Here is a 27,994-nt window from a genome sequence, read left to right on the forward strand (position 1 = left end):
GATTATCTGTACATCTTGGAACGTGGTCATTGAACATAACGATAGTTTACATTGACAGAGGACACTTGAGGATAATGGCTTGGACTGAGAGTAAAGTTCAGCTTGAAACGAGACGTTTCCTCATTAAGAAATAATGAGGCTCCAATGAGTGAAAAAGTATAAACATACAAACATATTTGCTATAACCAAGACAATTTGCAATTAAGGCTAGTCCTTGTGGTAGATAAAAAAGGGAGGGGCTTTTCCATTACCTTGTCTCAAAAATTGCTACATGACTAAAGGCCTGTGTGCCGATGTTCAGTGCCGACTACACTGACACTGGATTGTGTGGTATTCCAAATGTGATCTAATTAGGATTTCAGCATAACCCTTCTTGACTTGTACTGTGTTCTGTGCTATTCATCCAAGCATTCCGTTTTATTGCTTCTGTGCATTGCCTAAATGCTCAAAGTGCTAAATCTACTGCAACACATACTGTAAATGTTTTTCCCATCATACAGTATACTTTCTGCCATCTATATATATTTATGTCTCATATTTTACTTAAAGGTACCTGCATTGAAAGTTTTAAAACAGCGAAGATGAAAGATAAAGTTAGATGAGACACTTTTAGAAATTAAACAGCTTCTAGTAGACATTAGACACTTGTATGTTTAAAGGGATTATTAGTATTTTAGGGAATCTGTAACCTTCCTGATGAAGACCCTGTTGAATAAGATTTAAATAATAATTGTGTAGTTTTGCGTACAGTACCATAATTAATACATATAATATATACTGTATACAGTCAGTATATTTTGCCTTTTCTTTACAGAGCAGATTAGCATATTAAGATGATAAATATACAAAACAGTTTGACTGCAAAATTCCTATGCTGCACTGGACCAAAGGGCTCCCTGCTCTCTGTGCCAGTATTCTTTGGGAAGGGAATTCTTTTAAAGATAAGGTGAAAGGCGTCAGGAGGCCACCTTATATTATTGCTTGGTTTCCATGGATACTGGTTTGCACATATTTACTTTCCCCTTTTGCGAAGCGAGGTTGCCATTTGGGAAGAACTGATATAAATCAAGTGTGACATCAAAGTATCTTTGTTGTGGTTCAGTGTTGGTTCGTCTGCTCTCCTTCTTGGGAAAACAAATGGCATTAAATATGAATATGAACAAGTAATACAGTAGGTTTATTCCATGCTGAAAAAATTTAAGAAAACACAACGTTTCTGCCGTGGAGCCTTCTTCAGGTGTTCAGGTGTCACACCTGAAGTAGGCTCCGTGGCCAAAACGTTGTGTTTTCTTTCTTCTTTTTTTCAGCATGGAATAAACCTATTGTCCCTTTGCAGCCTAAGCATGCTGATGCAGCTACCCACCTTAAATATGAATAGGTCATTAGACAAATAAAATAAAAAAACACACTTTGAGGGATGTCTCACAATATGTTGCCATTCCTATCACTTCCTGCCTCACTTTTGTCTTACAGTCATTTTTATTATTGCCTGAAAGAACTCTCATACTTAAGTGACTACAATAGTTTATATTATTTCCAAAAATTATACTGCATACCATGCTCAAAAGCTAGATTGTTGAACATGATTTAAAGTCCCAAATGGCAAATGATAATGTGAGCCTTGAATGCAGGCTTTTGTACAAAAGTAAATTCAGTGATACTGTAATACTGTAAGTAATGATCACTTTTCAAGTGAAAAATTGTTTCACTTGAAACAATGTGAAAAAGTAAAGAGAGGCAGATCTGTGTATATGCATATAAACACATATACAGTACATTCCATTCAAAACCATTGAATGGCTTTGACTTCTCTATTGCTGGAAACAAAGCTGCAAATGTCTGAAGAGGCAACTGTGTGGTTTTGGACTGGGAGGTTCTTGAAAGGCATGCTGCATCTACAGTAGATATACTTAATGCAATTAACAAAAACTTATGTTGTCATGGGTCATTTATTAATAAACGTTATAGTTTTTTTTCTGTTATAAACTTAACTAAATAGACTTTGACATTGATCCTAAATTAAGCTTAATGCATTATGTTTTTAATGTTTGATTGATAAACTTTATTTCATTCTAATTTAACTGCATGGTGTGCTTAACAAGCCAACTCTTATGTGGAGTATTGCTGCCCTCTAGTGACATATGTACCTTTTTCACCTAATTGTTTTATAGTCCTTGTTTGCCGATGCACATAATTAAGCCAAACCTTCATATACGAAAAACAGTTTCCTTGACCTGATAATAGCAGCAATTAACTGACAAACTGCTTTAATGCTCTATATATGGCAAAATTGTGAGACCAGTTTAATATGTAAATAAAAACTAAACAATGAGGATTGTACTGTAATACAGCTATACTGTACATCTAAATTTCTTATAAAAAGTAATAACCACCATTTTTTGCCTTTTAAGCACATATTTTCTGTCCACATATTGCATGTCCCTCAGAAAGCTATTCAATTTGTAATGGAGTTTCTGACATTCAGGACAGTGCGTGCAGAATTCTATGTTGGAAGAAAATGGTTTACTATGTAGTGCATACATTACCATGAGCATTGCTATCTTTCTAACTAAAGGCATTTCTTGGCACAAAATCTTCACGAGTAGGCTCTGGGAAATGGGTCGGCTCAATTTTACTCACAGGTTTGTGGAAGGTTAAGAGTCTTCCTCTCGATATTTACTTGCCCTTAACCCTAACAGATATGTTTATGTGACCCCCTGGGATGGCCTGGTTGAATTTATTGGTGTTTCTGTTTACTGCTGTCAGATGTGCCTATGTTAGAAAACCATTTATCTTTTACATTATTGTTTATGTTCTGGTGTCTGCTGCTCTTCAAAAAGATGTCTTATCAGCATGTAACTGCAAGTTTTCATGTCAGATACCAGTTGTTGTGGATCATGCTGATTTATACGGTATGTATTGGAATGTGAGAGAATTACAGCTTGCATCACATCTCTGAGGTACAGTACATTTTATTTGGATAAGGTATACAAAATTGGAAGAATATGCTATTAGCTGAGACCATTATGTCTGTACCAGATCTGAGTGTAAATTATTGTGTTATACATTAGAGAGTGTGTTTAGTTTAATCTTAAATGACAGTAAAGACAGATATGCTTGCACATACAGTATAGTGCTACCACAGCATGCCTGTTAACCCATGTGTGATTAACTGGCATGCAGCATACAGTTCCATCAACAATACATAATTATAATAATAGTGCATAATAATCATAATAGTGTGATTCCTGAATAAATAACCCCAAGTTATATAAATATCACCGACCTTTATATTCCAGTAAACAAATGAGCAAAGGACAATTGGTTTGCATTCTGGAATGCTGTGCAACAAAACAGAATAAAGCAGATATGTTAGTTTAAAGAGTATGAAGCAGCCTTCTATGTTCATAACCAAAACAAGCATCACAAGCACCTCAATCCTTTAGATAACTCCATACTTAATGTAAATTGTTGTTTTTTTGTTTTATTCTCCACCGTCAACAGTTTGCTAAAGCCAAACTGCCCCACCACAACTTTGCAACACATTCTTAGATTTCTTTAGCTCTGAAATCGACAACATCCAACATCACATTCTCTCCACTACCCATGTCATTTCCATACCTCCTCCCTCCTTATCCAACTTTTCTGGTTCGCTTCTCTCCAACTTCTCTCTTCGTGACTCAGCATCCCTCAATAAACTAGTTACACAGATGAAACCCACCACATCTAATTCAGATCCCATTCCCAGCACTTTATTTCAGTCCTGTTTCTCTTCTCTTTGTCCCATTGTCCTCAATATTATAAATGAATCCTTGAGCACTGGTGTTATACCAACGGTCCTAAAAACTCCTGCCATTACCCGCGTGCCAGAAAAGCCTAACATGGCTCTGGATAATCTAAACAATTTTCAACCCATCTCCAACTTACCCTTTCTTGCAGAAACTCTAGAATGTGCTGTCACATTTCAGTTACATAACCACCTCATGGCAAATAACCTTTTCGAGCCCCTCCAATCTGGCTTCTGTCAACTTCACAGCACAGAATCTTTCCTGGTCAAAGTCACTAACGATCTTCTAATAGCTTCTGATTCTGGTTCTCTTTCTATACCCATCCTTCTTTATCTCAATACTGCTTTTGACAATGTTTGACCATGACATCTTAAATTCTCGTTTTGAGACTGTGTTTGGAGTTTCTGACACTGCCCTCAAATGGTTCAAGTCTTACCTCACTGATCGCTGTCACATTGTCTCTCTTAATGGGTATAGGTCTGAAATTGGTCTTGTTAAGTCTGGTGTTCCTCAGGGCTCAATACTGGGCCCCTTGCTTTTCAGCATTTAAATTTTCCCACTTGGTCAGCTTTTAAGATCACATGGCCTCAGCTATGCCATTTCTATGCTGATGATACTCAAATATACATTCGTCACAAACCTGACACTGATGTGACTGTCTCTATTCTATCTAATTCCATCTCTGACATAAAAACTTGGATGACTAAAAATTTCCTTCATCTTAACTGTGACAAAACTGAAGTCGTGCTTATTGGCACCCCCCATCAACTTTGTAAAGCCAATCCTGTAACCCTACTGTATCTGTAGATGGCTCTGTACTTGAGCTTCAGTCTAAATTGAAAAACCTTGGGGTGATATCCGATTCCGGATTAACATTCGACCCACACGTGCAGCATACTGTCAAAACATTTTTTCACCTACGCCAAATGTTACCACTAACTGTGGTTGAAAAGCTGATCAACACATTTGTGTTCTCCCGAATTGACTACTGTAATGCTGTACTGGTTGGGGTATCTATTGTAAATCTACATTGAACAAACTGCAGTATGTCCAAAATTCGGCAGACAGAATCCTGACCAGGTCTAGTGCAAGTGATAACATTACTAAGGTTGCTGCTGAAAGAGGTGTTAGTGGGGCCAGCATGGGGCGCTCACCCTGTGGTCCATGTGGGTCCTAATGCCCCAGTATAGTGACGGGGACACTATACTGTAAACAGGCGCCATCCTTTGGATGAGACGTAAAACCGAGGTCCTGACTCTCTGTGGTCATTAAAAATCCCAGGGTGCTTCTCGAAAAGAGTAGGGGTGTAAGTCCTGGCCAAATTTCCCATTGGCCCTTACTAATCATGGCCTCCTAATTAATCCCCATCTATGAATTGGCTTCATTACTCTGCTCTCCTCCCCACTAATAGCTGATGTGTGGTGAGCGTTCTGGCGCACTATGGCTGCCTTCGCATCATCCAGGTGGATGCTGCACATTGGTGGTAGTGGAGGCGAGTCCCCATTACCTGAACAGTGCTTTGAGTGGAGTGTCCAGAAAAGCACTATATAAGTGTAAGCAATTATTATTATTATTATTATTATTATTATTATTATTATTATTATTATTATTACTCCTATCCTGGAGTCCTTGCACTGGCTTCCTGTCAAATTCTGTGTGGACTTTAAAATCCTCATGCCCACCTATAAGGCTCTGCATGGCTTGGCACCTCAGTACCTGTCTGAACTATTATCGCTCTATTCCTCACCTCCCAATCTTCGCTCTTCTAATTCTGGTCTACTAACTGTCCCCCAAGCCCGTCTATAATCTGTGGGTGACAGGGCCTTCTCCTGTTATGCCCCCAAGCTCTGGAACTCTCTCTCCAAGGATATCAGAGAGTCACCTTCTCTAAACTCCTTCAAATTCAGACTCAAAACCTTCTTCGTTAGAAGAGCTTTAACTTAACTGGTTTCATTCTTCACCCTTTGCTTTTCTTAGTACCACCATCCCCGGTCTCCTCTGTATATTGTAATTGTGTTTTATCTTGTGTATTATTTTTATTTATTGTTGTTGTCATTATGTAAAGCGCTTTGAAGCCACCTTTAAAGGCACAATATAAAATAAAGTTGTTTATTATTATTATTATTATTATTATTATTATTATTATTATTATTATTATTATTATTATTATTATTATTATTCTCAGCTTTTAGACTGACCCCTTTTTTGAAGATTTAGCAGGTGACTCCAACTTTCCAACTTTTCAGGTTTCTTGGGACAAACTAAAATGTGTTACTAAATTTTAGTTTTTGTCAGCCAAGATAGCACACCTTCATAATTTAAAACCCTTTCAAGTAGCTGAGTTGAAAATTGACAAATACTAGCAACATCCATTGCTGCTTTGGCTTGGCTCAATATAAGTTGCTACGATATATACTGATGGAAAAAAGAAACGCAACATTTTCTAGAATGTGAGTACTATAGTTATAGCTTATGTACTTTCACAAAAAGTTGTCAATTTGTTTTAAGCCCTTTGCCCAGCAATACAGCTCATGCAGTGAGACATTGCAACTTGCCAATCACCTGAAAGCTCATTAGGTGCACTTTTACCCAACAAGGTCCTTTAAAAAGGCCATAATTCAAAGCTTAGGTCACTGCAAGAAAAAGGCCACATTCCATAATGCCTCGAATGTCACCAGACACTATGGCCAGAAACCATGGAGTAAGCCACTCCAATGTGTCCTGACTGCAGTTTCAGCAGACCGACAGGACAGATGACTGTCCAAGATCCAGTCGCCCTCAGGTGACCACACCAGACCAGGACTGACATCAGACTGGTCCATCTGAGAGATCAATTCAGATCTGCCACTCATACTGGTGCTGAAACAATACCCGCATCAGTGACAGGACAGTAAGGCTCCATGCTGCTGGCCTTAGACCAAGGCAACCTGTCAGAAGCCCTCTGCTCACACCTCCTAGACGTCACACCTGACTGGCTTGTGGCAGACTGGGGCTGCGATGGACTCGTCATCAGTGGCATCAGGTCCTCTTCACAGATGAATCACTCTTCAGCCTGTTCCACGCAGATGGGAGGGTTAAAGTGTGAAGGAGGTGTTGCATTTCTTTTTTCCATCAGTATATATTTATATTGAAATGGAACCATTTAAATATTGCAACAATAAATTTAAACTTTACTACTAATATTTGCTCCGGTTTAACCTAACTACCACATTAATTTATTATAGTATACTATTTAAATACAGTGGTACTGTACATGTTTTTTACCTTTGAAATTATTTGTTTTAATAGTTAAATCTATTTACGTTTTTCTAAAAAAACTGAATACATTTAATTTCTTTATTGAGAGAAGTAAGAGTTTGAGAAATATATACATTGTGTGAGAATGAAAAATTCTGTGTGTGAAGATGAACAAACAGGTGCTATTTATTCAAACGGATAATTAATGTCAAGTTTACTGTATATGACACATTAAGTGAGTCTGATACAAATTAATCAAATGTGTTATAGATTTGGAGTACATACATGACTATGCTTAAAAGGGAACAGCAGTCTCAATTCCAGTTTATTAAATCTCAGTAACAAAATCCTGTAAATGTATTGCCATTATAGAAACATTTTACAAAACATGAATCAAGCACAAAATTGCAAACTTTGTGACAGCACTATAAGTCGCCATGTTGTCACAAACCCCTGGTCTTACCACAGGCGAGAGTGAGAGTTCCTACAAATTGCAACATGACTTTGGAACTACCTTCCAAATTTTCCAACGTGATCTTGAAGTTGAGAAATACTTCATTGGGATTCTCAAGCATGCTTGTTTGCAATGTAATAGGGCTGCTTCACCTCATTGGAAGTTTGTTGCCTCATTTTCAATGACAGAATATGGCGCTGCGCATACCTGGAAATTTAATCTATGTTTTGAAGTAAATTGGAGGTTTTACAAGTTACTTTGTACATTTTACTTTTATTGTGGTTTGAAATGCACTCTTCAATGGTGATTCTTTCTAACCCTGAAATATAAAAATAGCGTTGCAGTACCCCTTTAAAAAAAGACAAAACGACAATGTTTTGTGTTATGCACTTAATGTAGAAATTGAGAAATTGTGCTGTCTTCCAAACATCGCTCATTTTAGTTCAGCTGCAGATAGACCAACTGCCAGACTTGTCATATACTTGGCTGGTTTGGAAGGCTGAGAAGGAAGCTGTGAAACAAGGTTAAGTTCTGAAATCTAATAGCTAAACATTGTTAAAAATGATAAGGAGACAGAATACAACATAATTCCTGAAAAGCAGTCTGCAAGGTGGCAAAAATAGAATTAAATTATAAGGTATGAATATAGCAAACGTAGAATGGAATCAGGCAAATAACAGTACGTTGTTGTAATAGGTTCTTCACTTCCAGGTTTAAGGCAGTGTACAGTAAGTATAATCTTACTGCCACATAGATTTACTATTGCTTTTAAGTTTTGCAGTCATTTAAGCAGTGCATTGAAACAATAAAATTGTATATACTGTAGGACTTTTGTGTACATGCCAAAGTGAACAAAAACATAATGGAGGATATATTTGAACACTGCAGTGCACTCTAGTTAGACCACATGTGAAGTACTCATACAGTTATATTCTCCAGATCAGTTAAAGGATAGAGAAAGTCCTTGAGTCCAATAAAAAGAATAACAATTTCAGTGATTAAGCTCCGTGACTTGAATGAGTCAAATCGTTTCTGTCTCATCTGATTATTCGTGTAAGAATTTTAACAGGTATATGTGAGCCTCCGGACCAAACATATGTGACTTTAATTTACTCATCCACCTAATTAAAAGCCTTATTGAAAACATAATGTTCTAGAAGTCAGAAGGAAAGACAAAGCTGAATTTGGCAGGGGATTAACTAATGCCTTCCAGTTAACTTTATTTTAGCAAAGCAACTGAGAACATGATTGTGGTTTGTGTAGTAAGATATGAGGAAAGCCGTTCAAATACCGTACAGTATGTCTGCAGAGCAAACATATAAATGAATTACTAATTAGGAATGTTATAAATGAGCAACATTTACTGTGTGTCTGCATTGCTATTTTTCTGAATGATTTCTATCTAGGATTTACCTTTTCCCCACCATTTACCAATTCTATCATTACATTAGAGCACTGTTGTGTGCAATTCATTCAAAATTACTGGCTACTCTAGAAAATACTCTAAAACGGCATTGTCAAGATGCACTTTTGGCTATTGGCTCTCAAATAATTGAAGGGACTTTTGTGAGAAATACCATATTCTGATCATGGCTTATAGATATCACACACCTATGTAAACAGGAAGAGACCTAGATTTTGGGGTGTAATTGAATACAGTTGTAAAGACCTGAAATGTGTCAAATTCTTGAGGTTCATTTCACAAAGTGCTACGCAGCTGTGTATGTTGGACATGTTTGTTTAATTCTGTTTTGAACAGATGTTGGATTTGCTGCAGGACAGAGGAGTCTCAAAATAAGTGTTGATTTTATATTGAGTGATTATTTATTAAAATTTGATTTAGTGTTTCTGAGTTTTTTTATAAAGAAGGTGAACTTTTAGTGCCGCAAGGTGTCATTGAGATTTTGGGAAGGGACAGTTTGTACACATTCAAAGGCTTCTGGGTAATGATACTTTCAAACTCAAATTAGAGAACTCAGTAATTTTCACACCAAAATCCTTTTCAATTTAGAATATAGATGTTTCTCTGTGTTCCAAAATGTAATATATATAGTATTTTACTGTACTTTTTCTTTTCTCAGTGTCTTGCTCTACATTTTAAAACATCAGAGATTTTAACATCCGTTTTTTTTATTAGAAGGTTTTGCTGAAAGTTTGAGATGTCTGGCATCTAGTTTTAGTATTTGTAAGTTCCTTTATCTGTTCTTTCACATTTTGCTGGTCATCCCTGGTACATTCCTATTTCTGGATCTTTGCCAATGTAGCTGTCAGTGTCAGTGATGTATATAACTGGGAACTTGGTAATCGTAAGCTTTGCACCCATTGACTTTTTGTGCTTAGAGAATTAACAATGCACAGAACAGTTTACCAAGCCATATTGTGGGGTAAGAGATGTTAACATCTTTCAAAAGTAAATTTGACATAGTGATAAAATCACTTAGTCTGTATAGAAATATATTTTAGTCACCAAGATTTATGTTCTGAATTTCAAAGCTATGCACACAACAGCAAGACAGTTCTTTGCAGAGTATTGGGAGACATGCTGCTTATCATTAAGTGTGTACAGTACTCAAATACAAAAGCCCCATTCATAGAGAAGTGGCTGAATTCCAGAAACTCATCTCACTATGGTAAGCTTTAGAACTGTCTTAAAGGAGCCTCAAATTTAAGATGCTGTGTTTCACTAATTCTCAGGAAAATTTCAGGAAATTGGATAAAAAACATAGTTTTTATGTTTAGAATACATATGATTTCTTTGGATATTATTCATATCCATCTGTGTTTTGCTGCTTCATTATTTATCATTCTTTTAATACATAAGCATGTTTCTTTTCTAAATATACAGAGTACATATGATTTTGTGCCAGGCTGTATTTACATTTTTGTGTGATGAGCAAATCTTGTTTTATGGGAATCAAAATCTGCTTTTCTGCAGCCAACTGTGACTTGCCAAGTAGCAATTGCTGCTTTTTAATTGATTTTATCAACATGTATTGTCTTGCTCAAGGCATTTAAAGGATGTTTGTTTTCCAAAATGTTTTGCCTTTTTGTTTTGCTTACATACTGGACTGCATTGTATTAGTAACAGGCATGCATCTGACCACCTGGTTTACACAGAATCATTGCACATTAGTACTGAAGTAAATCAAAACCTAAAAATCTATAAAGATTGTTTTCTTGTTGGTTCTTTTCCGGCTCTGAGCTGTTGTACAGCCAAGTCTTAATTTCATACAAGGTGGGTATATAATATAAAAATGTGTTTTGAAATTACAGTTATATATTAATTTACTGCTCAATTTCCCTTCATGTGTTATTCAAATAGCAAATGTCAATAGAAAGTCATTGAGTATTACAGCATTGCAATAAATTTGAGAAACAGTAAATTAGACTTTATTAGCAAGGACCTTTACCCAATGCTGTCAGAGGTGCAAAACAGAATTGAAAAACAATTTTGGTTTTTATAGGTGATACATTAATTAGTAAAACAAATAATGATTGTACCATTACAAAAGCAAACGTGCAACATCAGATTTGCTTTCTTTTTGTATAGCCGGGATTTAGGGCAGCACAGTAATGCAGTAGTAAGTGTTGTGGCTTCGCAGGGATGGGGACCAGGGTTCATTTCCTGGGGTGCTATCTGTGCGGAGGTTGTATGTTCTTCCTGTGTTTGCATGGGTTTCCTCTGGATGCACCAGTTTCCCCTCACAATCTGAAGACATACTGGTACAGTAGGCTAATTGGCATGGGAAAATAGTCCCTGGTGTGTGTGTTTGTGTCTGTGTGTACCTGTGTGTCCACCTAGGGTATATTCTGCCTCATTGCTTGCCAGGTTATGGGTTAAGTTTAATATTAGACCTCTGGATAGAAAGCATAATATTCACTTTTGTTTTGTTAATGAAGATACAGATCTGTAAGGTCTTATTTACGAAGCCAAAAATTGTTTAATATAAATCTTTCGGTGAATATAAGATAATTGAAGAAAACTATCTTAGCATTAGCCTTGAGAACTTGATGTCAACACCTAAAGGCCAAAGCCCAATTTTCGATCACGTTTAGAATAAAAAAAAAATGTTTAGTCATATTTGCCTGTATGTGGCATATCTGTATGTGGTAATCTTTATAATATCAATGAGCACTTTGTAAGGCTGTTTTGAATTGGATATGCATCCTTTGGCATTTCTTTATTACTCTATTCCTGTGTGTGTACCATGTAATAAACTGAAAGGGCATTGCATAGTTTGTAATTTCCTATATATTCTATTTTCTTATCAAAAAATGAAAGAACCCTGATACCCCTCATGTGGTTTAGTCCACATCCAGCAGTGATTATTGTTGCAATGCAGCAGCATCCACAAGTTCTTCACAGATGTCCTTAGAGATATAAATTAGAATATAGATATACTGTAGAACTCGGTTTTCTTCTCACAAGAATTGAAATCTGCTTTGTGACATTTCTTAAAGCCTGCTTTGTTTGTTTTCTGTTGGTGTTCTTCTTTTATAGTATGTGCAACCCTATTTACTCTTTAGACTCTCTGAGATGACGGTTAAGCCAGGTCATATTTTGGGCCATGCCTTCTGTGTTGGTCACAGTTTAATATACCATTCTTTAATATTTTCTAAGGCCAGTGTATATACAGAATTAAATATCATACATTTGCACACTTGTATACAGTATGTACAATATAAACAGAAGAATGAAGCATGTGTTCATATTTGTTTTAACTTGTGCTGGTTGTGATTGTACAAAATGATTGATGGTTAAAATATTAAATAAAAATATTAATTTCATGGCCCCCCTTGAACCAAAAAAGGTAAAACATCAAAATTTGATGTTATTATGTTTTGTTACCTTAATTTCATTCTTCCATCCACTTTATATTTACCTTTGTATCTTCTTTTTGGGTGTTTAATTTAGTTTATCTAACTGGGTTGATAAATGAGAAAAAAATTATGTTTCTATTATTCTGTCTGGTCATTTATTAAGTTTCCTGTAGTTTTCCTCATTGCACAGGAAAACCAGGTTGTAATGACATCATTTGTAGTGACAAAGAAAGACATAAAGTACTGTAACACCATGTCTTTCTTTCTCTAAAGAGTCAACCACTTTCTTGACCTAAAGGTTAGGTTCCTGACTCCCATGTCACACGCTCTGTGTTCGAATCCCGCTGAAGCCATGACTTCTTGGGGCAGAGCGGTGGCTCTGTGGCTCAGGATCTGCGCCTGTGACTGGAAGGTTGCCGGTTTAAATCCCGTGGCCAGCAGAGGAATCCTACTCCGTTGGGCCCCTGAGCAAGGCCCTTAACCCTACTGTAACTGCTCCAGGGGCACTGTACAATGGCAGACCCTGTGCTCTGAACCCAAGCTTCTCTTCCTGTCTGTGTCTCCATGGAGAAAAGCTGGGGTATGCAAAAAGACAAGTTCCTAATGCAAGAAATTGTACAGGGCTAATAAAGAAATTTTATTATTATTGATCTGATCCTAAAATGAACTGTGTATGATCCTAAAATCTACTGTATTGTTTTTCAGTTGGCTTATGCTGTCCTTATATACATAACTTCGACATTTTCATGAATTAATATCTCAATTCTGATAATGAAGACTGATTTAATGTAAATGCTGGTTAAAAAGGTTGTCTGTTAAAAAAATATGTTTGCTTGTCTTCACACTCAGAATACAGAAACATCAAAACTAGTGGATTTTTTTCATTGAGAGATCATGCATTTTTAGTGTTCTAAAATTAGAGGCATGTGTTAGTACAGACATCTGCTATGCACTTCACCTCTCATATTCTGTTCTGCTTCAAGCCCTCCGTTTGAAATCCCAGTTTTATTTTATTAATCAGTGTGTTGATATGGGGAATTACAGATCTCTTCACAGGGTCATAGATAAAAACAGCATGTACAGGTATGTGCTCCTCGTACTGTCTCTATTTCACAATTTATGGATTTTCCATCAATGTATGTTTTTCGCCGGGATCACTCTGAACATACAGTATGTACAGACAATTATTTTTTATCAAGTCATAACTGGCTGCTCTCTATAGTGGCTCTCTGCATGTACACGTCATATTGTCTTCTCTAATGTGAAACCAGTCTCGATTAAACTGTGTCTATATAACACAGTCTTCCCAGGATTTATTTTATTTTCATTTTGTTTTAGGGTCAAATTGAAAGATTTTGATATTTACTGTATAAAATACATTACATACTTTTCATAAGGCCATAATTATATATTTTTTTAGTTCTCAAGGTTACCATTATTTTCTAAGTTGGTCTGATGCGCCCATTTAGTTCTTACCTGGAAGGAGCGCACTCATTTTAAAAGGTCAAGAACAAACACACTGAAGGGCAACCCTTCATAATTTGTAGACTTCAAAGGAAGAAAACAATTTGAATTATTTCACTTTGAAGGTTTCAGTTGCTCAAGCACTGATTAACACCATCTTTCAAATGCCAACTACATTGTGTATTAGTTGTGTACAGAGAAGGGGAAAAGTACAATTCTTAACATCATAAGAAAAAAAATCAAGATTATTTATAAATGGTCTTGGTTTCCCAGAGGACAAAACACTTTCATTTTTATTTTTGTCAGTTTTTAAGTTTTCATTTGAACATCTCTAATACCAACAACAATTTTCAGCTCTGGTTTTCAGGTTCTCTAACTCTTACTTTTCTAGTTATCACAGACCAGAGGAGGTGTGAATTAAATGCAAAGATATCTGTACTGTTTAAGTAACTACTACTAGTTGCCCATGACTGGGATAATTTACATTGACAGTTATTTCAAAATTTAGGGAGATGGCTATTTCAAAATTCAGGGAGTTGGCTGTAATGTAGTTTCTTCATTTTGTCTTCAAATTACATCTAATTCTTTTTAAAGTAACATTTGACACATTCTCTTTCCTCAAATGTAACAGGGAAATTTTCGTCACCAAAATGTTTTTTTTAATATGGGTATATTGTATACTACATTACAAGTTTTTGAGGCTGTGTTTTTTGTTTGTTAATCACTTAAAAATTCAAAAAAGAGGGCACAACCATTTTGCTGTGATGTTTTCTTTGAGCCCTGTCAAGTTTAGTTTTATTTTTAAAGCACATTTTGTGAAATGTCCTTAAATGTTTTTCTTAAAAAATATTTTTAAGAATTCAGCTCTAATCTTGTTTTTCAAATCATTTTTGTGATATATGCATTAATAAAATCAATTAAAAAATCAATTTAAATTATAAATCAATGTAAAATCAATTTAAATCAAAACAGATGAATCAATCACATTATCCTGTTACAAAATTGGGTCTTTTAGAACTAAAAATTGCCCATTAAAATCTCTCTTTGCTACTGGCAGATCTCACAGTGAAGACCCTGAGTGCTTTGTAAATACAATCTTAAGAATCTTCCCTTAATTGAGCCCCACAGGAAAAAACGTGTCTCAATCTTTCAGCGGGGAATTCCCTCAGTGTGGACGGGGTTAATGCAAGTGGCATTCAGAGGCTGGTGTGCTCTGCTCTTCAGCCATCAGTGGGAGGGGGGGGCATGAGGCTGGTTTGTATTTTTTAGTACTTGTTCCCTCCCCCTCTGCCTCTCAGCATTTCTGAAGGGTCAGGTAACAGGGCTGCTCCTGACAAACGCATGCTTCCTGTGCTAGCCTAATCATGGCAAGATGAGGGGCCGCACTCTCTGAGGATGGAGAAGAAAGTCTGCGTGATCCAGACAGATTTCCACCAATACCGTCCGACCATTACCATCCAAACCAAGCCACTGGCACACGTAAGGCACCTCTTCTTTCCACTTGGTGTTGACACTTCCGTAAGGCTGGGCATTTTTTCACTCTTATGGGTTATAGGGAGGAATTCCTTTCACATGCTGTCTTCACTTCTGAAGAATAATATGGCTTCTCAATTGTTTACTGTAAAAAGGGGGCTTTTGGGATGGTAGTTGGTGCTTCAGTGACAAAGGTGACATGCACAAATTTATCCTGAAAGCGCTGGAGAATGTATCTGCAAGTTAATGAATTTATATACAGTAGTTTTTTTTTTTCAGTTAGTTATTCTCCTAGGCAGTACAAATGTAAGGGAAACTGTCTCTTAAGACAGTATTGTATTCACATTTAAATCTAAATATTTTTAAATTATTGGCCATGCTTATCCTGTCTTGAGCAACTCCATGCAGTATATGTGCAATGGAAAATACTGTACATGAAAGAACATAGTTGTACTATGATTTGCTAAAAGCCTTTATATTGTGATCTAGCGGGAAGAGTCTGTGGCATGATGGTTCTTCAGCGGTGATGGCAACTGAGGCTCCATTATTCTAAAGCAGTTCATGCTTCAGTATTGCCCCATATGTTCCATGAACCTAATACAGGTATATTTCACTGTGCACACCGAGGAGTTTCTAACTTCATGCAACCCCGTGCTGCTAATGTTTTTTTCCACTGGTGCTGCAATAAACATAATTCTCAGAGGTGGAACCAAGACTGCTGCGCAGAAGTTTTATTTTAAATGAGATTGCAACAGCATTTTACCATGAAGATTAATGTCTGGGAAAATAATAGAATGGAAATAAAATACAAAATACGAATTTAAAATATAAAGTGTTGAATGAGCTAGGCTTAATTTACATAACCAATTGACAAAATGAATTAACTTTCTATATATAAATAAATATGGTCATATCAAAGATGATAATCTGACCAGTACTGGACTACATCACCATAAGGAATCCAGACAGGTGTAATAATATTTTATGCATTTTGTGCAAGGCTGTCATTCATGTCACGTGGGTTTCAACATGCTGTAGCTCTATTCAGAATTTCCTGCATACCAACTTAATATGGTGTATTGCAGTCTGTGACTGTGTTATGAATAAAGTGAATAGTTGCAATGAATTATTTCTGATTCGTAAACACTGCAGGTCACAAAAACTGAGATAAATGAAAGCTAAAGATTATTTCTAAAGAGTTCTGGAGATTTTAATTTGTTGTTCTGAGTTTAGAGCTTGTATTATCTTTTGCATTTAAAACATTCTCAAAAGTGCAGTAAAGATAAACTTGGCTCCATAACAATACATTTAATGTCCGCTCATTGTTGATGTCAGGAATAGATACCATTACATTTAATGGCACTAGGCCATTAGAATCACATATCTTATGCCCTTTTTAGTTCCATATGTAAACACTTATATAAAGGATAAAGCAATAACGATTTCTGGAATTCCAGACTCATGCCTACAACTGTTCCTTTTTAATAGCTCATATCCAGGCTTGTGGCAAAGGCGTGCAAGGGATTTGTTATTTGAGCTGTTGCGTTTTATCATGTATTTAAACACAGTCAGTTGAATGAAATACATACACCTGAGGGCTGTGTGCAGCCCACTAAGACAAACTAACACCTGGGCCGTAAATACTGTATATGACAATTCCTAATCTAGTTCAGTTTGGATGCTTTGAAAGTATTTTCTTTTTTACTATTCCAACCCCCTTGGTGTCTAAACACATCCTGTAGCAGATGGACTTTGAACCTATTTATGGGTAAAACAAAATCAAGACACTTTATGCAACATGGTGATATTGAATCACTCATCTCAGTTGCAGGTGGAAAACAAGGCATATAAAGCTTTAATGAAATCATGTTTAATAAAGGTCCCATCTATTGTCATATTATTCATATATATATTGTATTATATTATTATAATATAATTCATATACTACAGTATGTCATATATACCCAATTGTTGTCATATTAACTGCCCTGGATTTCATGTAGAATATCCACTAGCTGCATGGCAGAATTGGCTTTTCTGCTTGTGTTTCATCATTTTCATAATAAGAATAGAGAGACCTCTTATTTCTTTAAGGAACTGGATCACCATTTCATAAGAATCAAAGCCGTGAAGGAAAAACTCATTTTATATACACAGTTTTGTTTAAACAAGCAGATGCCAGAGATTGTGATGAATGGAGGGTAGGCTGAAGTCATAGCCCACTGATTACAATGTTACAGAAGTTTACTCTCAGCCCTCAGAGCCTGGGAGTAGCCATAGTCTATAGACTTGAGTTTATCACACAGGCCAATGAGGTGGCAGAATAGTTATCGAACAGGACTTGTACTGCAGGAATAGTAAGTATATTGACCTTACTCTCCTCTGGGGCAAGAGAATGGGGCATTAGGATGGTGGAGGGAGGACGGTAACCTCAGAAACACTGTGCAGTATATACACATACTGTAAAAATGTCATACAGTAATAGAGTGATCAACATTGTAGAGCCAGTGTAATTTGGAAAGAATGGTGAAATGCTGGTTAGAAAAGATTTGTCAAGGTGTTAGGAAGCATTTCAACTGAAACCATATGTTCCTCATCTATGCTGCTGTCACACATTAATGCTGCCTGCAGATCCTGTATAGAGTTTCCAATTTCAAGCCACTGCGAATTGCCTCTAGGAATTTGTGAACAAAAAATTGAAATTTGGGAGTGTCTTCCCCTTGGCTTTGAGCCATGTCAAAGCTATAGTCCTAAAACCACATGCTCCAGTCAACAGTATCAAGTGGCAAACTACTGTACTGCTGCTAAGATTTTGCTTGCCTATACTGTGGTAGTTCTTTTAATTTCCTCTTTTTTACTGTATGTAACATTTACAATGTACAATTAGTAATTGTGCAGGTACAATAAGCTAAAAAAAATGGCGAAAACGATAATAAGGCTAGCACAAAGTGGAGAAGAAATGCATGTGCTACAGTACCTAAACAAAAGTAAATAAGAAGTAGAACATTACTCAGTTGTATGGAGGCACCAAGCATCTCTAAAGTGAATGAAACTAGCCAGTTACATTTCCAGTTTGAGAATTAAAAGTATTAGTGGAATATGGTGTGAGAAATATTGAAGGATATAGTTGAGAGCCAAGTCAATGTACAGTAGGTGCTGTTTGAACAGATGGAGTCATGTGTACATACTGAACATACTATTCCCTCACAGAGGAGGCTCTTAAAATGCAAGAATAGAGGTAGGATACAAAGTTTTGTCCTGCAACACCTGGGGTGTGAACCAGGGTCTCCAGTGTAATGCAACAGGGAATAAGCCACATGAGCCACATAAAGGAGACCTCCTTCAGCCCAGACTGCTGAGGTCCTTGCTATGTTCAGGGAGGGCGATGACATCAACGTATCCGACCTAGGTCCGCCACATAAGACCATGGAGCTGTAGTCCAGTGAAGATAAATCTACTGTCTTTTTAACTGTATTGTGAAATCAAAGTAAATCATATGAATTCTAAAGGCATTTTCTACTTTAAGATTTTGAACCAACCAATTTCTTGTTTTGATTTACTCTACTCAATTAAACATTTAAATTAGAATTTTTTAACATATTTAAGTATTTAATATTTAAGGAGCTGTCAAGAGAATCAAGATTTGATGAGTCATTTAAAATACAGGTCAGAATGCTGGGATTTCTTATGAAACTCAGTTTACATTGATTATCTGCTTTAGATGATACAGCATTTCAGAAACCTAAAAAAAATGTTTTAATTGAATTTGTAAATGTATTTTGTCTTATTGAATGACACATTCTTAGACCATGATAGCAAATTTTGCAGTTTCTTTACTCAAAATCAATTTATGTTCCAAAATAATAATCTAGAATAACATCGTTTAGGTCACTAAAAATTTGGTTTCATCCCCAGTTTATAGAGTAGACGTTTTGCATTTCTGGAGTTCTATTTGGAAGGTCAATGGGGTTCTGCTGAGGTTGATATACAATACAGAAATGTCATGCTTTTTGTGGTGAACTCAGCTACAGTAGATTAAAATGATTTTTTACCTTTAAAAAGATTAATTTGTAAACTACTTTGTTTCTGCTTCACATGAATAATCTTTTTCTTATTATTATTAACCTTGAGTGGAGTATTTGCTTGTTTAAGTACAGCCAATGTTATTTTAGTACATTTTAGTTCTCATTTTTAAATTGAATTTCCAGTTATTCTCTGTTTAAACCTCTCCACCCTAGTTTTCATTTACCATTTGTTAATCAATGTAAGTTCACTGTAATTCAAGTAAACACAAGTTTATTGTAATTCATGAATGATTCATGATTTCAGTACATACAGTATGAACATTTTAATTCAATAATTACATTTCTGTGGCTTATAAGTGAACTACTGTATACATACTGTATAATAGTTACTGTATAGTATTTACACCTGGTAGTGTTCAGGGGACAAAAAATGGACACATAAAATTCCTATATAAAGCTTTAATACATATGTTTCTATAAGAAGAAGTAAACTACTGGGGCCTCTTGGCAAAGTGGGTTATATGGAGAATAAACGTAAAACTTAAAGGCTCTTAATAGCGAATGCTTCTGGCTCTTGTAAAAAAGGATACTTGCCAAATAGAGTAGAGATACAGATTTGTTATGATACTGCATCTTTACGTAATGAAAAATAACACAAATTCTAAGTGTCGTCAGGATAGGGTGTAGATATTTTAAGGCAAAGACTATGAGCCAAACATCAGCGCTTACAGTGTGAGTAATGGCAGAAGACTCTGGAATGTGTACTGTACAGTATGTTTTAGAGGAGGCAAAAGTCTTCATCCACTCTCCAGCTGTCAAGATCATATAGACATTATTGTAGCAGTAACAAAACAAAGATGTCAAAAGATGCCTGGTAGATGCTATGAGTAGATTGATGTACCTTGAATAGTACCATTTAATTAACATGGTACTGTACCTCAGAGCAGGTTTAAATTTTTTTCTGTAATTTTCACAATAATAAACTTTTTGTGAGAAAATAGGTTTAAATGATAAGATAGTGTGACTTCAAGAGACATCCCCGGGAGTGTCCATATGTGTATGTTGTTTTAGAGTTTTAAATCATTTTGGAGAAGTGTTTTTTAAAGTAGTAACTTAAAACAAGTGTCTGCCTTTCTATTTCTAATATTACCTTAAAGAACAAATGTAGCTAGCAGAGATCTGCTTATGCTATGTCCAACTCAGTTTCCCACTAATGACAGTCATTTTCCAGTGACAAGCATAGATACCTTGAATTTCATTGAGCAAGCTGTGACAAGTTTTTTTTTCTAATAGCACTTTCTATTCAAAGAACATTTCACTGAGCTGTGGAAAATTGATTCACATCTGTTTTCTAAGAAAGTATAATAAAGCATTTTTGTATTATTGCTGCTGAGCCAGAAGTGCTTGTACAATCTTGTTGCAGAATGAGTACATATAACTAATGGAAGGCACAACTGGTGGCTATACAAATTATTACTGAGATATAATTAAACCTGAGATTCAGAAGAGTATAGAGTATTTCACACATTATTCAATAGATTTTTCATCATATCCTTATGCCTGTCATTAATTCTTTGTAGTGATCAGAAATTTAAACTTCACTTGGAATTTCTCATTTGTCCACATCCTTCACTAAAATGTTAATATTACAGTTTAGTTTGTCTTTGCATTCTTATTTTAAACACCAATTTTTTCTGTATAATGTCAGCAGTGTTTGCTCTCTTAAATGTCGGGGTTTTGCAGTTCATGCTCCTGTAGAGTTTCTCAACCACTTTTCAGGTTCATGAATTTCTCATGCGAACATTAAGCTCTTTGACTTTGAGGTATTTAACCTGACCGTTTTCCATCATTGATCAAGCGAATACTATACACAGCAAAGCTCACATGAATCATTTTGCAGCTGGGACATTGGTGTTGAAATGTGAGAGAAACCCGTCAATGAATGACATTTCAGTGACCTGTGAACATAAACCACTTTGTGTTGCACACTCACTTTATTGTTCTCAGGTTTGCAGATACAAAACTGAGCTAAAAGGAGATCTACTCAATATTAACATTGACATTAGAGTTTATCAATGTGTCTGTTGTAAAAATATCTGTGTAGTATTATACATTTCTGTGTATACTATAATGTACTGTAATGTCTGTGTATACAATTGAACATGGAGGTCTTTTCCAAAATCAGGGCAAAGTATTTGTACATTTTGTGTTACTTTACAAATTAACAATTGCAAAACGGAATCTGTATCTGCAAACATTCCTTTAGGACATTTTCATGCCAAGCAGAAAGATGAAATTGAGGTCGGCAGTATTCAGAGAAAGAGCTGTCTATCTTTATATTGTTTCTACCATGTTTCACATATCACCCAGAACCCTTGACATGTACTGTCAACACACTTTACCACTACATGAAAAAGGAAAAGCCTAAAAGAAAAAAACAAACAAACCTGTGGCCAGATATGCGTAAAATCATTTTCCTCCAGGGGTAAAAGATTAATGAAAATTCTTGTACAATGAAAAAAAAATGTAAGTGTAGTTCAATGTTTATCACAGTTTTTGTTACTTCAAATAACAGCATTCACATTCCCAGGTAGGGATTATCAGATGGTTACTTCAGAAATAAAACAAATACATTAATTAACTACAGCATGTTTCATTATACATTTGGGCAAGAAATGCTAGTTCTGGTCAGTTTAGTACATACATGGATAGCAAAAGAAAGGAGAGAGAAAGACAACTATACATTTATATATATGAGAAATTGTAGTAATGTAATGGACTGGTGTCCTATTCAGAGAGTATTACAAATTTGTTCCCCACGATTTCAGGACTGTCTTCATGTTGCCATGACACTTCAAGATGTGAACATCTTTGTGATGATGGATAGATGAGTGGAAATTCAAATTGGTTTTCTTGGTTTAAAATTAAATTTCAGCCTTCTTACTAATTACTTTGGTAATTAGTAGTTTACTGATCCTAGGATCTCATCCAAATGTTTCTTGAAGGAAGCCAAGGTATTGGGTAACTGTTTTCCTACTTTAATAGCACTTTGCTTAAACATGTGCCTCCTGTTCTCAGTTTTTAATAAACTTCTGCATGGTATATACTTCTGTGTATACAGATTTATAAAGATTTTTAAAGTGTTGATGTGGAGGGTGGCACGATGGCGCAGTGGTTAGCATTGCTTGCTCACAGTGCTGGTGTCCTGGGTTCGATTCTTGGCTAGGGATGGTACAGTATCTGTGTGGAGTTTGTATGTTCTTCTTGTGTTTGCGTGGATTTCCTCTTGGTGCTCTAGTTTACTTTCATAGTCCAAAAACATACTTGGAGGTTAATTGGCTTCTGGTAAAATTGGCCCTGGGTGTGAGAATGGACAATATCTGTGTCTGTCTCCCTCACGATAGACTGGCATCCTATTGAAGCTGTATCCTACCTTGTGCCTGTTGCTTGCTGGGATAGGTTCTGGCTCTCCCACGACCCTGAATTGGTAGAAGTGGTTTGAAAATGGATAGATTTGTTGATGTTGATGGGTGGCACGGTGGCACAGTAGTTAGCATTCCTTCCTTGCAGCAATGGGGTTCATGGTTCAATTCTGGACCTAGGATGCTATCTGTGTGAAGTTTGAACAGTATGTCCTCCCTTGTTTGTGTAGGTTGCCTCCACGTGCTTCACTCCAAATACCTGTACGTTAATTGGCTCCTGGGAAAAGTGGCCCTGATGTGAGTTTGTTTGTATCTCTGTGTGTCCTGTGATGGACTAGTGTCCCATTCAGGGTGTACCCAGCTTGCCCCCATTGCAAGCAACAGGCAGAAGGTGCCAGCTCCCCCACAACCTTGACATGGATGAGCCATTAGAAAATGGATAGATAGACAGAAGCTGATGCTGATTAAGTTTTGCTCCTCTAGGAAGTGGTGTTCATGGGTCAATGCAAAGGCTGAACTTTGAAAGCATCTCAAGTTCAAGTTCAAGTTTATTGTCATTATACTCATATACAGGTATATGGTATAACGAAATGCTATTTAGCTAGCTCTCGGACATAAGTAGTACAAGAAAAAAACAACAACAACAACAATACAATTGTATAACAAAAGAAAGACAGAGACAACAGGCAGTGTGCAAAACACAACAACAGACGTGCAAAAACAGCAACAGGCAATGTGCAAAACAACACAAAGGTAACAGGTTATGTGCTAGTCTTTTCTCAAAAATGAGTGATCATTTCCCTGTGGAAGAATAGGTACTTTTACCATAATTCTTTACTAAGATGTGTAAATGTGCAAAAACGACTGTAAATGTTCAAATGCCATATTTTTTTGCACTAGATGATTTAATTTAATAATTGTAATCTAAGATAAGTCACAATATAAAGTTAATTTTCCATATTTGAGTGCAACAATTCTATTTGTTTACTGTTAAATATACATTATAAATATTTGTACAAGTCGAATTGTGACATTGTTTTTGTCTTCTAGATTTATAACTTGGTATGCCTAAAGCATTCCATGGTAGTGGAATAATAAATTAGACTGTTTTCCTGTACAGCTTCACCCCACTTCAATGCCATTACTTCCCAGTATAATTTATTCCTAGAACCCAAGCAAGTAAAAAGTAATTTATGGAGTGCTGTTAAAAATGTACAAAATCATGTACATCTAATAGGAGAAAACACATTAAATAAAGTATAAAATTAGATTTCTTACATTACCAATGTGAATAATAACTTCATACAGTAATGTTTTGACTTTAAGCAAAAATATATTTCGAAGGCAGCTAAATCATTTAGTTGGCTTATTATTGGCAGCTGTACACCTGTAAAAGTATAAAAAACAGAAATCTGTAAGTGGGATATTTACTCTTGAGTAGATTTGCAAGAAATTCATTCATTCCCCCTAAACAAAAATTTCAGGTCCTGGCTCTGATTCAGATGTGTACAGCAGGAGATTTTTGTCATATGGAAAGAATTTCAGATATTTAAAATGATGTTGATTGCCAACAGATTTCCCTTTTCTTAAAAAAAAAAACATTTTAATTATATATGGTTAGAACCCTTTCAGAATTTTTTATAGGTCAAGTTTTTTAATGATTTAGAATCCTTATGATTTTTCCACACTAATAGTGACAGAAAAATATCCAAAGGATGCAGATTCCTTTCATATGAGCTTTGGCTTTTCAAAGTGGCTTTAGTTGTAACTCATCCTGTTCATTATTGAGTAGTTATTCTTCAGTACTTTCTCAATACATATACACATAGCACTAGCCTCTGGTACAAATATAAGTCAAAGAGAAATGTCTGTTGTACTCAACTGGCTGTTTCCATTTGTGTTCTCTGTGGAAGTGTGGATAAGTAGAGACATTAGGATTATCTAATGTGGAGTCAAAAACATAATGTATCAGTGTATCAACTTTTCTTCTAAGAAACTCAGATACTGTATGTCCCTCTGACAGTGCACCTTGTTTCATATACAGTATCTGAAGGAAAGACCTTTTAAACCCAGTGTGCAGAATTTGACTGAATCTTCTCATTAATTCAATAACAACATTGCCTTTTTGTGCATTTACAGTATTAATTTTACATGTTTTAGAATGTCTTATGAAGTGGAATTCTTTTTAAAAGTCAAGCAGACTAATAATGGGAAGAGGGCTCTTTTGAATTAAAGCAACAGAGGAAAAATAAAATATTTCCTTTGTGGAAAAACTTGCATATCATTATGCATCTTACTAGAATAATTGTCATTATGTACAGTATGTATTCTAAACTCATATAAGAATATATTCATACATTAACTTAGTCATTGTTAGTCTGTGATTTTATTTCTCCTCTAAGGTACCAGCAAAGACAACCATTGATCACAGAATGTAGCCGTTATGAGTTACACAAAAAAACAACAAAATAGAATAGTAAAAATAATAGAATAATATTTTGATGTCTTAATTCCACTGATTAAAACAAAGATTCTAAAAGCCCATGCATTACCGCAGGCTGACAAACAGTGGGAGCAAAACAATGGTACATTTGCAACACAGTTGAGTTATACTGTAGATGTGATTTTTGTTTTTTTATATTCAATTTAAACAAAATTAATAAATAAGTTTTGCTGACGTGCCAGGCTTTTGACATTTTTCTAAATTTTTGGATCCACTTCATTGGAAGGTATATCCCTGCATGAAATTTTATATTGTTTTAAAGACCCCTGAGAGGCCCAGATTTGGGGGAGAGATCTGCAGAAGTGAAGCCTGAAGGAAATTCATTTCTCTGCTACCCAGGTCAAACCTCTGCCACAGTGTCAGCAAGCTGAGATGAGAGAGAAAGAGGAGCTGAAGAAAGCCATCGAGCAAACTGATCGTCTCATTTCGAAGGTCCAAGAGCTTGAGGAAAAGAATGCAGGACTGAGCAAAGAAAAAAATGAGGTTTTCATTAGATTGCGAGCAGTAAGTTCCAGATTTTATTTGTTTTTAATAGAGATTTGCAGGTTACTTCCAGGTTTTTTGTTTTTAATCATAGTTTTTTTAAAACTGAATTATAGTCTCACAGAGATTAATAAGCACTTAATTAATAGCTCTTAATAAGTGCTATATCTTAATTTTCTGAAATACATTCCTGGAATATTCCCACTTTGAAAACATTTGAAATGAAATAATCACCATACAGTATATTGTATCTGTAAGGCAGAACTCCAAATGTTAGCATTACCATTTTTTTAATGATGCATTAAGATAAAAACATTGATTTGGTTGATTTCAAGACAGACTTTGCAGATTGTTATTGGTAAACGTAATGATCTAAATATTAAAAAAGGGTATTTTGTGTCATTATTAACTTTATCTTCAATAAAAGTAAATAATAGTAGCAGCTGTAGCCATTGTAGTTGAAGTAGAGTCATACAACATCAGTAGTATTGATCATAAAAGTCAGGTCAATTCTTCTGACTTCTGCTTTCAACATCCCTACTCAGAAACTTTAACACCCCCTGTTGTTACATTCTTAGAATTGTTTTATATGAAGCATAACAGTCATGATGTTGAGCTTCAGTCTGTGTTGGTGAAATGTCAGGTCCAAATTCTTTTAAGTCTTAAATACTAATATTCAATCTTAAGAGCAATTTTCATGAATACCAGAACTACTTAATTATATTCTGAAATATAAACTGATTCAAATATTTTTCTTTTAAAAAATGTTTGAAAATATGGCCACAGGTTTTCTTTATTAGGCAAACCTGCACTGACATACTGTGGCTGGGACTGAAAAAGATGTTTGATTAAGAGAGGAGTGCTGGGGTTTTTCAGTGTCATTGGCATCTTCTGAGGCTGCCAGGTCCTGTAAGCAGAATTATATTTATAATTAACTCAAGAATATCGTGCTGAATTTAATACCAGTTTCAGAACCTTGGAGGGGAAACATTGTCTTTCAGAATGATTTCACTTTATTTACATTTTAATTGTCTGCAAAACCTTACTTACAGTATATAATGTAAATAAACCTAGGATTGTTACAACCTTTGAAATAAATAAAATAAAAATAAGTAAAATTTTAGATAAAGTTATTGTGTGAATTGAGTATTAGCAGCATGTTTACACTAAGAACATGACCCAGGAAAGCAGTTTGCTTTAGGTGACATGGGTTACCCTATATATACTTTTTTAAACATTTCTATCAAATGCTTCAGCACTGTATCCTTATTCAGTATATCAGAATCTTACTCAGTCCACTGTATCGTTTTGACATTTTCTTTAAAGAAATTGGGAAGCAAACAAAAATGGAAACAATTGAAAGGTGACTTTTTCTTGAGCTCTGACCCTGCTCACTCAAAGCCATTAATAGCAAAACATTACTTTTTATTGTAAATCACTCTGATTTATATGCTTTCACAAGAATAAAGGAGGGCAAACCATGGGTCACAAAAGTTAACCCCAATACAACATTTTTACTTTGGGATGTAAAAGTTGGCAATAAAAGATTATTCCTCACCCTATTTAAAATTAGATGTAAAGTCAGCAGGTGTAAAATGCTCACCACCATCACTCTTCAAATCAACTTTTTAAGTCATAGTACTTTCAGAAAGGAATGTGACCTTCATGTTATAGTCTTAAAGCGGTTAGCCATCTGTTAAAATAAATAATTCTCTATACTGTACCATGACAGTTCCAGATTGAACACTTTTTATGAAAATGGATAGATTGATGCTTCTGTATATAGCAATGTGTTTTATATGCTTTTGATTAAACTTTTTATACAGTACGGCTGAAAATGTACAGTATATACTGTACTGTATATACACTATAATCATTAGAATTGTGATGCAACATTTCAATGAAAGACCAATATTCTTATGTACAGTATTGTCTGATATAACTGATGTTGTCAGACTTGCCTACTGTTATTCTTTTATTCTTTTATTATGTTATTATTCTACAACTTATTCTTGCTCATACCACAGTTGTTTTATGTTTTAGAAGTACTGTAGGTATAACAGTCAGGGCTGGTATAAGTAAGACATATTTGTCTGTCTGTCTGTCCACTGCATTAGTAAAACTAAACAAAAGTGAAGTACCCAACCTTATGAGTTCATGTATTTATGCTTTACTATGTGTTGGATTGCTCCTTTGAGCCGAAGAAAATGGCTGAAATAATATTGGGCCTTCCTCTAGAGACTGTTCAGAAAGACCTTTTGTAAATAGTTTGTAAACATTCAAGTGTTAACTATTAATTTGTTATGTTATGGAAAGATAAACAT

General features: G+C 35.5%; 1 protein-coding gene across 1 annotated transcript in view; it reads left to right on the top strand.

The window, feature by feature from the left end:
• Positions 1-15,042: 15,042 nt before the first annotated feature.
• Positions 15,043-27,994, top strand: part of LOC102696526 (putative uncharacterized protein MYH16) — an 82,537-nt gene continuing 69,585 nt past the window's right edge. The window contains exons 1-2 of the mRNA XM_015356045.2: positions 15,043-15,243; positions 25,527-25,691. Of these exons, the coding sequence (XP_015211531.2) occupies positions 15,160-15,243; positions 25,527-25,691 (249 nt within the window). The 5' untranslated portion in view covers positions 15,043-15,159. The remainder of the gene's footprint in view (positions 15,244-25,526; positions 25,692-27,994) is intronic.

Source organism: Lepisosteus oculatus, chromosome 9 (assembly GCF_040954835.1).
Source record: "Lepisosteus oculatus isolate fLepOcu1 chromosome 9, fLepOcu1.hap2, whole genome shotgun sequence".
Lineage (NCBI taxonomy): Eukaryota > Metazoa > Chordata > Actinopteri > Semionotiformes > Lepisosteidae > Lepisosteus > Lepisosteus oculatus.